This window comes from Chiloscyllium plagiosum, chromosome 1, assembly GCF_004010195.1.
Source record: "Chiloscyllium plagiosum isolate BGI_BamShark_2017 chromosome 1, ASM401019v2, whole genome shotgun sequence".
In the NCBI taxonomy this organism is placed as follows: Eukaryota; Metazoa; Chordata; class Chondrichthyes; order Orectolobiformes; family Hemiscylliidae; genus Chiloscyllium; species Chiloscyllium plagiosum.
In genome coordinates, this window is record NC_057710.1 from 51,477,644 (window position 1) to 51,491,206 (window position 13,563).

The 13,563-nt window shown below is 39.9% G+C and overlaps 1 protein-coding gene across 2 annotated transcripts in view; it reads right to left on the bottom strand.

Moving 5' to 3' along the window:
- Window positions 1–207: 207 nt before the first annotated feature.
- Window positions 208–13,563, bottom strand: part of slc14a2 (solute carrier family 14 member 2) — a 118,117-nt gene continuing 104,761 nt past the window's right edge. Inside the window, exon 11 of one of the 2 annotated variants that reach the window (XM_043686191.1) lies at window positions 208–1,172. In XM_043686191.1, the coding sequence (XP_043542126.1) occupies window positions 1,005–1,172 (168 nt within the window). In that variant the 3' untranslated portion in view covers window positions 208–1,004. The remainder of the gene's footprint in view (window positions 1,173–13,563) is intronic. The other variant, XM_043686250.1, reaches the window with a different exon arrangement.

The window sequence follows — 13,563 nt, forward strand, 5'->3', positions numbered from 1 at the left end:
CTGTCATCATTAACTGGGCTAGCTTATATGTGAGTGTGGTACTGGAAAAGCACAGCAGGTCAGGCAGCATCCAAGGATCCAAGAGTCGATGCTTCATGCATAAGCCCTTCATCAGGAACGTGCCAGACATTTCGGGCATACGTACTTCATCAAGAATGCTCCTTGGATGCTGCCTGACCTGCTGTGCTTTTCCAGTGCCACACTTTTTGATTCTGATCTCTAGCATCTGCAGTCCTCACTTTCTCCAAGCCTTTATGTGACCCCAGACCCATAGAAACATGATTAACTCTGAAATGGCCAAGCAAGTCATTTAGTTTAAAGTTATTTAGACATGGGCAACAAATACTGAGTTGGCAGCAAAATCTACATCCCATGCAAGTCTCAAAAATAGTCACTGGATCCTTATCTTGTCTTAATATTTTGCTCACTTCCAACCTCAATTAGTTTTCAATTTCAGTTTCATCCTTCTGTCCATTTTGGGACAAGATTCGGTCTGCATCTCCATCTCCTGTCCTTGCTTGAAGGTACTTTTTAAAACTCACCGTCTCAGCCAAACCTTTCTGATAACTCCTCTTTTTCAAACCCATCTTTGTTTGCTTCTACCTCTGTCAAGTACCTTGGGACACCATGTATATTTATTTGTGTTTTGTTTGGAAGTCCAATTTCTTTCAATATACTAACTCATTAAGGAGCAGTCAAACTGAATTCTGCAAATACATGGATGGATTTTACTCAAATGTCGGGCATCTAATTTACCTTCGAACATCAGTAGTTAGAATTGGAGCAATTCAATGATATGGGCAATGATAAATGCATCAAGAATATGAATATATTCTTTTATATGGCACAGATTACATCTGTGGAAAATATCAGGGTATTTGAGGCATTTATACAATATGCAGGTTATATAATAGGCAATGTGTAATTAAAAGGGAAGCATTGCATATATATTTCTCTTGTACTCAGTAGTTCTTCTCATTAACACTGTTTGAATTATACTCTTTTCATTTACTTTGTTCATTTTTTTTCATTTCTTGGTAAATTCTGATGTTCTTCTCGGGGTAGGTCACTTCAGATAGACTGACTTTACAGATGGCTTTATTATCGGTTGTCATCAGCAGAAATGTAACTGTGGAGAGGCAGAAAGGCAGAGTGCATGCAGGCAATCCAACCTAAAAAATAACACATGATAAAAAAGTTGATAATTCTTTTCTACCATTGAGGTTGAATTTATATTGAATAGCTTTGTGGAAGACATCTGCGTTATTGTGTGGTTGGTTGTAGTAGTTGCAATAACTCGAAGACTGCGAACTAGAAGACGCTATAACTTTGTTCCACAATATGTACAATAATGGAAACATTCCATTTTCAAGCTACTTTCTTTTTGTTTGTCCAATGATGTCACCTCCTTCTATGATATCATATATGACTACAGTTACCCCTTTATGGGACTTAATCTTATATATTTCATTGTATTATTGAATCCACCTGAGAGGCCTTAAAATTTAACAGTTTATAGTGTTTTGTAGTATTCAACTGAAAGTGTACATGCAACTTCACATTGTGAAAAAAAAACTTCATTCCACTCAGGGCTACAGGGAATGTATGCATTCTTGTCAGTTTATGCTCTTATTTTGTATTATGCACATATGACAATTCTAGTAAGAATGACTTAGCCATGTTTTTGTTTTCTTTCCATTCATAATATTCAAGAACATTCTTTTCATGCCAATGTAAATAATTTGCTACATGGATAGAGTTAGTGAGTTTTTCTTAATTGTGGGACGGGAGATTTGCAGCTTGTCGCTGTGATGATGTAATTACAAGCGTTAACTGGCATTACTGTAGTAAAATTGAAAACATTAACATCAATGTAATTTGAGACTGCCATTACATTGCTATTTTTACATTCATCTGAACTGATCAGCAATCTCAGTAACACAATGATTATGGTGAACTCAGCTTGCCCATGAGAATGTACTTCAGTTTTATTTTATTCATTATGGAGTTTTTCTATCAAATCTCTAGAACCTTATTATTGTGAGAAATCCCATGTTATGGCCTGTTTCCTTTGAACATCAAATACTACCCCATTAGAACAAAATGTTGTAGATGTATCCAAGGTGCAGTGAGCTATAATGAGAAATAGAAATTGGGTTTGTTTGTTAGCTTTTGCACAAAACTACAAAGAAAGTTGTGGTCAGTGCAAAGATGGCCATTTATTATTGTTGCTAAAAGACAACATTTTCACCATTAGCTAAAATTGTAAAATTGTAAACTTATGTCCAAAATATCTATTGTTTAACAGATTCTATGTTGTCAATAGCATTTTTTTCTTCTTGCTTTACTTTGCTTTATTACATGCTGATACATTTTCAAAACCGTTGTATAAATTCTAGTTTGAATTCCATCCCTCCAATAATGTGAACTGCACACAATCTAGCTGTGGTTTAATCAACCTTTTATATAGCTCCAGGATAACTTCCCTGCTCTTAAACTCTCTGCCTTAACTAATAAAAGCAACTATCCAATATGCCTCTTAACCACTTTATCTACCTGCCCAGTTACCTTAAGGGACTGGTAGACATGTTCACCTCTGTTCCTGGTGTTTTCCAATGTTCTCCCATCGTCATATATTCTCTTGCCTGGTTTGTTCTGCACAAGTGCATCACTCACATTTATTTTAATTGAGTTCCATTTGCCACTGATCAGCCCACCTGACTAGACTGTCTATACCCTCCAATTATCTAAGGCTATTCACCTATTTACCACGCTACCAATTTTCGAAACATCTGTGAACCTACTGACCAATCTTCCTACATCAAGTCTAAATCATTTTTATATACCACTAACAGTAAAGGCCTCCATACAGACCCCTGTGGAACTCCACCAGCCAAAGACTTCCAGACACAAAAACACCCCTCAACAATCGTTCGCTGTTTCTCGCCACTCAATTAATTCTGGACCCAATTAGCCAAACTTTCTCAGATTCCAGTATTTCTTTCCTTAAGTAAGGGGACGAAAACTGTTCACAGTATTCCAGCATGGTCTGAGTACTGTGCAAAGCCTCCCATCGTTTAATCTTCATTCCCTTCGATAAAATGGCCAGTACTCCAATTGCCTTCCCCATTAGAATTGAACTCAGATGCTTTGTTTTTGAGCTCTCCCAAATCTGTAGACTTTCTTAGGGCATTACTAAATACCTCTCAATTAAAGTATATTCCTGAAAAAGATGAAAAATCATCGATGGCTAAACAAGAAAAGCAAGGATAACATAAAGACAAATGTGAGGGGTATATCATACTGTAAAAGTTAATGGCAGTCTGAAAGATTGGGAGAACTTTAAATGTCAGCAAAGAATTACTAAAAACAAAATCAGAAGAATTGCGATGAACTATGAAAAGAAACTAACAGAAAACATAAGCAATGATACCAAAAGCTTCTTTAATGATAATTAAGAAGAGAATAATGAAAGTCAATGTTGACCCTTTCGAGGATGAGAATAATGAGTTAACAGTGGAAACCTAGAAATGGCAGAGGCACTGAACCAGTATTTTGTCTCTGTTTTCACTGGGGAAAATAATAATTTCTTCCCACAAACTGTAGTTACTACAGAGGAACCTGCTGAAATTACTATAACTAGGGAGAAGGTATTAAGTAAACTAATAGGATTAAGGACACATTCGTCTCCAGGACCTGATGGCCTGGTTATTAAAGGAGGTAGCAGCAAAGATAGTGGATACATTGCATATGATTTTCCAAAATTTCCTGGATTCTGGAAAGATACAAGCATTTTGGAAACATGCTACTGTGAAATGCTTATTCCAAAAAGGAGAATGGCAAAAAATGAGAAACTATAGACCAGTTGTACTCTGTATTGGGGCGGTTGCTGAAGTCAGTCATAAAGTAGGAGATAGCCAAACACTTGGAAAAACAAAACTCAATTCATCACTGTTGGCATGCTTTCATGACAGGCAAATCGTGCTTGACAAATTTGCTGGAGTTCTTGGAGCATGCAACTAGCAAGATGGGTAACAGGATTCTGGTAGATGTGGTATATGTAGACTTCCAGAAGCCATTTGACAAGGGTGCCACGTAAATGAAGGGCCTGTGCCCGAAGCGTCGAATCTCCTGTTCCCTGGATGCTGCCTGACCTGCTGTGCTGTTCCAGCAATAAAGTTTCAACCTAGATTCCATGGGGTAAGGGTAGAGGATTGGTTGACTGACAGAAAGCAGAGGGCCAGGATAAATGGGTCCTTCTCCGGATGGCAACTGTAGCTAGTGGGGTGCCGCAACAATTTAGTCTGTATACATGATCTGTGAGCAGGGGCAGTGTGTAGCATAGCAGAATTCATGGATGACACGAAAATAGATGGGTAAGTAGACTGTGATGAGAAGAGTTTACAGATGGATATTATAGGCTAGGAGAATGGGCCAGCATCTGGCAGATGGAATTTCATGCAGATAAGTGCAAAGTTTTCCTTTTTGGCCAGATAAGCAAAAGGGCAAATTATTATTTAAATGGGAAGCAGACTCATAGTATGGCAGTGAGGGATCTGGATGTCTTGTGCTTGAATTGCAGAAAGTGGGTATGCAGGTACAGCATATAATAAGAAAGGCAAATGGAATCTTTGGAATGTATTGGAAAAGGAATGGACTATAAAGGTAAAGAAGTGTTGTTACAACTGTATAAGGTGTTGGTAAGACCACATCTGGAATATTGTGTCCAGTTCTGGTCTTCTTACTTGAGGAAGGATGTGGTGACACTGGAGGCAGTTCAGAGGGAATTCACAAGGTTGATTTCAGGGATGAAGAGCTATCGTACCAGGAGCGATTGAATAGTTTGAGCTTGTACTCATTGCTGTTCAGCAGAATGAGGGGGAATCTGATTGAGGTATATAAAATGCTCAAGGGGATTGATGAGGTTGATGTGCAACAGATGTTCCCCCTTGTGGGACAGTCTTGAACAAGAGGTCATAGATATAGATGAAATGAGGAGGAACTATTTCTCTCATAGGATTTTAAATCTGTGGGACACTCTGCTCCAGAGTGCAGTGGAGGCAGAATCAATCAACAGATTCAAGAAAGAAATTCATAGGTTTCTAATGAAAAGCAGGATAATGGGCGATAGAGAGCAGGCAGGAAAGTAGAGTTGAGACCTCCAGGATAAGATCAACCATGATCATGTTAAATGGCGGAGTGACTCGAATTGCCTACTCTTGTTCCTAATTCCTATGTTCTACATTTAAATAATACTCAAGTTCTCGATTCTTCATTCAAAACCTCACAGTTCCCGCATTTTATTCCATCCGTTAGGCATTTGCCTATTCACTTTACCTGTCTACCATCCCTCTGCAGACTTGTTCTGACATTTTCACCACTTGCCTTCTCACCTATATTTCTATTATTTGCAAACTTGACATGGGGCACTCACTTTTCTCATTCACGTCATTAAAATAAATTGTGAATAATTGTGGCCCCAGCCCACATCCTGTGGCACTCCACTTGCTAACTTCATTCTGAAAATGTACCCATCATTCCTGATTCTGTCTTCAACAGTTTGCCAATCCTCGATGCAGGTTTACACACTACCTCCGCTTGGAGCGCTATTTCTATTCCATCTGATCCTCCAACACCATGGACTCTTATCTTGTTTCATAGCCTAATGTGGAATCTTATCAAACACCCTCTGAAGATCCCAAATATAGTTAGCTCACTGATTGACCGTTATTCATCCTGCTTATTCTTCCTCAAAGAATACCAGTAATTTTGTCAGGCCTGATTTCCCCTTTTTGAAACCATGCTGACTCTGCTTGACCATATTATGTATTCCTATATGCTCTGCTATTTACTATATTCTTTATAATCAACTCTAACATTTTACCAAATGACAGTTGTTAAGCTACTTGGCATATTGTTACTTTTTTTTGTCTCTTTCCATTAGTAAGAAAAGTGTTACGTTAATATTTTTTACACAGAGAGTGGTTTGTGTGTAGAATGAACTTCCAGAGAAAGTGATGGATGTGGTTACAGTTACAGCATTTAAAAGGCGTTTAGATAAATACACAAGTAAGAAAGGTTTGGAGGGATATGGGGCAGGTGGCAGGCAAGTGGGACTAGTTTAGATTGGGATTATTGTCGGCCTGAACTGGTTGGACCAATGGGTCTGTTTCCATGCTGCATGATTCTATGACTCTATGACAGACTTCCAATCCACAAGGACTTATCCAGAATCTGACGATTTCTGGAAGCTTACTATCATTGCATCCATTATCTCTGTAGTTACTTCTTCTGCTATCCCAGGATGTATCCTGTTAGGTCCAAGAGATTTTTGATCTTTGGCTCCTTTAGTTTCCTTCAAACTTTGGCTCCAAACTTTTGACAGTTATTAGATTTCCAAACCTCTCTTCACTTTCTTAAAATAAACTCATGGAAATTAGGTGTCATTTGTTAGGCCACCATTTATTGGTAAGTTGCTTTTAAGAAGGTGGTCGTGAGCTGCCTTCTTGAACTGCTGCAGTCCATGTGCCAAAGGTAGACTCCCAATGCCTTTAGGGAGGGAATTCTAGGATTTTGACCCAGCGACAGTGAAAGAAAGGTGATATATTTCCAAGTCAGGATGGTAAGTGGCTTTGAGGGGAACTTTCAGGTGGTGGTATTCCCATGTACCTGCTGCCCTTGTCCTTAGAAATGGAAGTGATCATATGTTTGGAAGGTGCTGTCTAAGGAGCCTTGGTGAATTTCTGTAGTGCATCATTTGTATGGTGCAATTTATTGCTACCGAGCATCGGTGGTGGAACGAATGAATGTTTGTGGGTGTAGTACCAGTCAAGTGGGCTGCTTTGTGGATTGTGTCAAGTTTCTTGAGTTGAATCTCAAGTTTGTTATTGGAGCTGCACCCATCCAGGCAAGTAGGAAGTATTCTACTACACTCCTGACATGTGCCTGATGAATAGAGGGGAGTCCAGAGGTAAATTACTCACCACAGTATTCTGAGCCTCTGACCTGCTTTTGTAGTTACTATATTTTATGATGAGTCCAGTTGAGTTTCTGGTCAATGGTAACCCCCAAAATGTTGATAGTGAGGGATTCAGTGATGCCAATACCATTGAATGTCAAAGGGCAGTGATTAGATTGTTTCTTATTAGTGATGGTCATAGCCTGGCATTTGTGCAGCACAAATATTACTTGCCACTCGTCAGCCCAAGCCTGGATAGGACTTATTGTATTTGAACATGGACTGCTTCAGTATCTGAGAAGTCACAAATGGACAGCTGAAACTGACAACCGGAAGCGGCAGGGACAGGCCACTATAAATGCCGGAGGAAACACCACAGAAGCGCTTCACAGGAGGCTCCTAAGCACTGAGGATGTCACCTAGACAGGGGACGAAACGTTTGCAACAAAAACTTCCAGCTCGGCGAACAGAACTACAGCAACGAGCACCCGAGCTACAAATCTTCTCAGAAATGGTGCTGAATGTTGTGCAATCATCGTGAATATCCACACTTCTGACCTTAGATGAAGGAAAGGTCATTGATGAAGCAGCTGAAGATGGTTGGGCTTCAGACAGCATCCTGAGGAACTCCTGCAGAGATGTTCTGGAGCTGAGATGACTGACCTCCAACAACCACAACAATCTTCCAGAGATGACTCCAACCAGCAAAGTGTTTGCCACCTAAGACCCATTGCATCTAGTTTTCCTATGGGTCCTTGATGCCATACTCAGTTGATATCAAGGGCTTTCACTCTCACCTCACCTCTGGAATTCAGCTCTTTTGTCTACGTTTGAATCAAGGCTGTAATGTGGTCAGGAGCTAAGTGGTGTCGGCAGAACCTTTAGTTGGTGTAGTGAGAAAGATGTTGCGAAGCAGGTGCTGCTTGACAGCACTGTTGATAATATTTTCTGTCACTTTATTAATAATTGAAAGTTAACGGATATGGCAGTAATTGACCAGGTTGGATTTGCTCTCCTTTTTGCATACAGCACATACCTGGCAATTCTCCACTTCATTGAGTAGATACCAATGTTTTAACTGCACTGGAAGAACTTGGCGAGGGGTGCAGAAAGCTCTGGAACACAATACCTTAGTACTATTGCCGGAATGTTGTCAGGGCCAAAGGGAACAGGGATTATAATTGGGAAAATTTAGCATTCTGTTTGAGAGGGAGAATCTTGAGTCAGAAACAACTGTGCTAAATTTAAAGGACTATAATTACTTGGAAATTAGGATAGAGTTGGCAGGACTGAATTGGGAAAGATGTATAGCAGAAAAGAAACGTGATAAACAGTGGCAGATATTTAAGAAAATAGTTCCTCACTCATTGAAAAAGATATATCCCACTAAGGAAAAAAGATTCTAGGAAGGAATTAAACTGACCTTGGTTAACTGGGGAAGTTAAAAATAGTATCAAATTGAATCCAATCAATCATGCTACCTTCATGAACAAACTTCCTTGTTTAATGATGTCTGTCAGACATGGTTTAAAGATAATGAATTCAGTGGGTTGTTATTTATTACCTCAACTGTCAATGATTCTTTTTTTCCCCTGAATTTTGTTGAAATCTTATCAGCATTGATGTCAGGCTGACTTGTCCATTGTTTCCTAGTTTATCCTTCTGACCTTTTTTTAAGATTGGTGTAACACTTGTATTGCTTAAGATCTCTTTGGCCCTGCTCCCATTTCTAGGGAGGATTGAAATAGTGTAGTCAAAGCCTTCATTATTGTCATAATTGCATAGTCAGTCATCTTGGATAGGTCCCAATGGGAATAGAGATAGTCTCTATTCCATCTGATCCTTTTAACCCCATCCTACTTTGCATTAGCAACATCTCATTAATTTAATTGTTTAATTAAATGTTGTTTTAATTAATAAATGACTTGTTTAATAAAGGCAAATATGGGGATTTTATGGCGTATTATTAGTGTCTCTACTGTGGGGCAGAAGGCCTAGATTCAAGTTCCTCCTGTTCCAGATGTGTCATAACATACTTGAACAGTTTGATTAGAAATAGACAAAAAAGACAGATGTAAAGGATTCATTCAGCACCTTCGATAAAGCTACTTAAAGCATAGAAGGCAGCCATTCAAACCATCGAGAATATGGCAGCTCCTTTTGGAGCAATGCAGTGAATCTCACTCATCCCCTTGGTCCCATTTTCCTGCAAATTTATTTCCTTCAAATGCCCATCCAATTTCTTTTGAAATCTTGAATTATTTCTGCATTCACTATTCTCACAGGCAATGACTTTCATGTAAGTATTGACTCACTGCTTAAAAAAGTTCTCCCTCGCACTCTTCCTACATTTCTTGCCCAATATCCTAAATCTGCATTCCCTTCTCCTTGCACAATAAGAGGATGGGAAGTATTCTTCATTGTTTACCTTATCTAAACTTGTAAACCTCATTATCTTATATACCTTTATCAAATCTCCCCTCACTCTCCTTTACTTCAAAGAGGCAATCCCAGCCTTTCCTAACTAATCTTGTAATTAAAAACCTCCACCCTTCAAATCACTTCGGCACATCTCCTCTGTACCTTCTTCACATTGATCTGAAAATGTGGTGACTGAACTGGACACAATATTCTAGTTTGGGTCTAACTAAAACTTTAGGTAGATTGAGCATAAAAACTCTGCATTTCTGAAGAAGTTCATACTGGACTTGAAATGCTACTTTGATTTTTCTCTCCATAGATGCTGCCAGACCTGCTGCATTTCTGTGGGTTCCCCATTATTTTGTATTTATAGAACTTCCCTGCATCTGTATTCATAACATCCTTGCGTCTGTGTTCTCTGTCAAATTATAATTTCATTCTCGGTTGAGAGCCCAGACTTCTATTAGACTGCTGAAACAACTGAGTTCCACTGCTTGATTGACAATCCTGGCTCTCTAATCTCTTCTGTCAATTTCACAACATTTGCTGATATAAAATGTGGAGGCTTAAAGGCTTACATGGATAGATTGGTTCTGGTTAACAGCAGAAGTTAAAGACACTGACAAGTTGAAAGAAGTGAACATATAATGTGGGAGAGAGTAATGGTAATCTAGAGATTTGGGAAAAGTTTAAAAGCCAAAATAAAATAATAAATAGGAGAAAATAAGCATTGAGGGCAATCTAGGAATACAAAGAAAAAGAGTAACAGCTTCTTTAAATAAATACAAAGAGAGACACTAAAGTGAACAAAAGCTCCTTAGAGCACATGACTCAGGAAGTAATACTGGTGAAGTGGGAGAGAAATTGAATAAATAGTTTGCATCAGTCTTCACAATAGAAAACATAATTTAGTATCTATGGAATGCTATTAATCAAGGGTCTAAAATGGGAAGGAGAAATGAAATCAAAACAATAACTACCAACAGAGAATAAGTACAAGAGAAACTATCGGGGCTGAAATGTTCTCCAGACCTGATAAGTTGCATCCCAGGATTATAAAAGAATTAGCTACACAGTTAGTGGATGCACCGGTGATAACTAAATTAGATTCCCTACAGTGTGGAAACAGGCCATTTGGCCCAACAAGTCCACACTAACCCTCCGAAGAGTAACCCACCCAGATCCATTTCCTTCTGAATAATGCACCTCACACAGTATGGGCAATTTAGCATGGTCAATTCACCTGACATGCACATCTTTAGACTGTGGGAGGAAACCAGAGCACCTGGAGGAAATCTACACAGTTGCAGGGCGAATGTGCAAGCTCCACACAGACAGTAGCCTGAGGTTGGAATCGAATCTGGGTCGCTGGCGCTGTGAGGCAGTAGTGCTAACCACTGAGCCGCTGTATTGCCCTAAATCAACAATTTTTCAAGAATCCTGGAAAACTCCGAGATGATTGAAAAACTGCTAATGTAACACCCTCATTCAAAAACCAATCAAGACAAAAAAAAGGTAATTATAAGCCAGTTAGCTTAATATCTGTCAGAGGGAATACAGGGCAGAAGCCGTTCTGAGTGCGCGCAGTATGAGAAATAAGGTAAATGAGATGATAAGCAGATCAAAAATCGGCTAGTATGATCTGGTGGGCATCACAGAGATGTAGCTGCAAGGGGATCAGGACTGGGAGCTAAATATTCAAGGATATATGTCCTATTGAAAAGACAGCAGGTGGGCAGAGGGGATGAGGTCGCCTTGTTAGTAAGAAATGAAATTAAATCAGTAGCAATAAACACAGTATGGTCAGATGATATAGAATCTGTGTGGTAGAGGTGAGGAACCGCAGAGGTTAAAAAAACCATAATGGGAGTTATCTACAGTCCTCCAAACAGTAGTCCAGATTTGGGGCATAAGATACACCAAGAGATAGAAAAGGCTTGTAAGAAAGGCAAGGTTACAGTGATCACGGGGAATTTCAATATGCAGGTGGACTGGGAAAATCAGGTTGGTAGTGGATCACAAGAAAAGAAATTTGTGGAATGTCTATGAGATGGTTTTTTTTGGAGCAGCTTGTGGTGGAGCCCACTAGGAAACAGGCAATTCTACATTTAGTGTTGTGCAATGAGGCAGAATTGATAAGGGAGCTTAAGGTGAAGGAACCCTTAGGAGGTAGTGAACATATTATGATAGAATTTACTCTGCAATTTGAGAGGGAGAGGATGGAATCAGATGTAACAGTATTACAGTTGAATAAAGGCATCTACAGAAGCATGAATGAGAAGCTGACCAAAATTGACTGGGAGAGGAGCCTAGCAGGAAAGACAGTGGAATAGCAATAGCAGGAATTTCTGGGAGTAATTTGGAACACACAACAAAAAGGAAAAAGAAGCATACCAAAGGGAGGATGAGGCAACCATGTCTGACCAACGAAGTCAGGGACAGCAGAAAAGCAAAGGAGAAGGCACATAATGTGATGAAGGGCAGTGGGAAGCCAGAGGATTGGGAAGCCGACCACGACCAATAGAGGACAATGAAGAAAGAAATAAGATGGGAGAAATTAAATATGAGGGTAAGCTAGCCAGTAATATTAGGAAAGATTGCAAGATTTTCCTTAGATATATAAAGGGCAAAAGAGAAGCAAAAGTGGCCATTGGGCCATTGGAAAATGTTGCTGGAGAACTGGTAATAGAGAACAAAGAAATGGCTGAGGAACTGAATGAATACTTTACGTCAATCTTCATGGTGGAAGATATGAGTACTACCTGAAAACTTCAAGAGAGTTTGGGGGTAGAGATTAGTATGATGGGCATCACCAATGAGAAGGTGCTAGAAAAACTGTAAGGGCTAAAAGTGGATAGATCACTTGGACCAGATGGACTATTCTCTAGAGTTCTGAAGGCGATAGCTGAAGAGAGAGTGGAGCCTTTGAAAGTGATCTTTCAGGTATCATTGGAGTCAGGGAGGGTCCCAGAGGACTGGAAAATTGCTAACGTAACCCCCATGTTTAAGAAGGGAACAAGGCAAAAGATGAGTGATTATAAGCCGATTAGCTTGACCTCAGGCTTTGATAAGGTTTTGGAGTCCATTGTGAAGGACGAGATTTCTGGGAGTGAATGGTAAACATGGTTTCATCAAGGGGAAGTCATGCCTGACAGATCTGTTAGAATTCTTTGAGGAGGTAACAAGCAGGTTAGACCAAGAAGAGCCATTGGATGTTATCTATCTGGACTTCTAGAAGGTCTTTGATAAGGTGCCGCACAGGAAGCTGCTGAGTAAGATAAGGCGAAAGTGAGGACTGCAGTTGCTGGAGATTAGAGTTGTGAGTGTAGTGCTGGAAAAGCACAGCAGGTCAAGCAGCATCCGAATGAGCCCTCATTCCTGATGAAGGGCTTTTGCCAGAAATGTCGACTTTCCTGTTCCTCGGATGCTGCCTGACCTGCTGTGCTTTTCCAACACCACACTCTCAACTGAGTAAGATAAGGGCCAATGGTGTCAGAAACAAGGTGCTAGCATGGATAGAAGCTTGTCTGTCTGGCAGAAAGCAGAGAGTGGGGATAAAAGGATCCTTCACAGGATGGAAGCCAGTGACTAGTGGTGTTCCACAGGAGTCAGTGCATGGGACCACAACATTTCACTTTATACATTCATGATTTGGATGAAGGAACTGAGGGTATTCTGGCTAGGTTTGCAAATGATACAAAGATAGGTGGAGGGGGAGTTAGTATTGAGGAGACAGGGAGACTGTAGAAAGAGTTAGGAGAGTGGGCAAAAAAGTGGCAGATGAAATACAACGTGAGGAAGTGTGAGGTCATCCTCTTTGGTAGAAAGAGTAGAGGCATAGACTGTTTCCTAAATGGGGAAAAAAATTCAAAAATCTCAAGTACAAAGGGACTTGGGAATTCTAGTCCAGGATTCTCATAAGGTAAACTTGCAGGTTGAGTTGGTAGTTAGGCAGGCGAATACAATGTTGTCATTCATCTCAAGAGGATTAGAATATAAAAGCAGGCTTTATAAGGCTCAGGAGTACATTTAGAGTATTGTGAGCAATTTTGGGCCCCATACTTCAGGAAGGATATATTGACCCTGGAACGGGTCCAGAGGAGGTTCACAAGAATGTCCCAGGAATGAAAGACTTAACAAATGTGGAATATTTGAGGACTATGGGACTACACTTGATGGAGTTT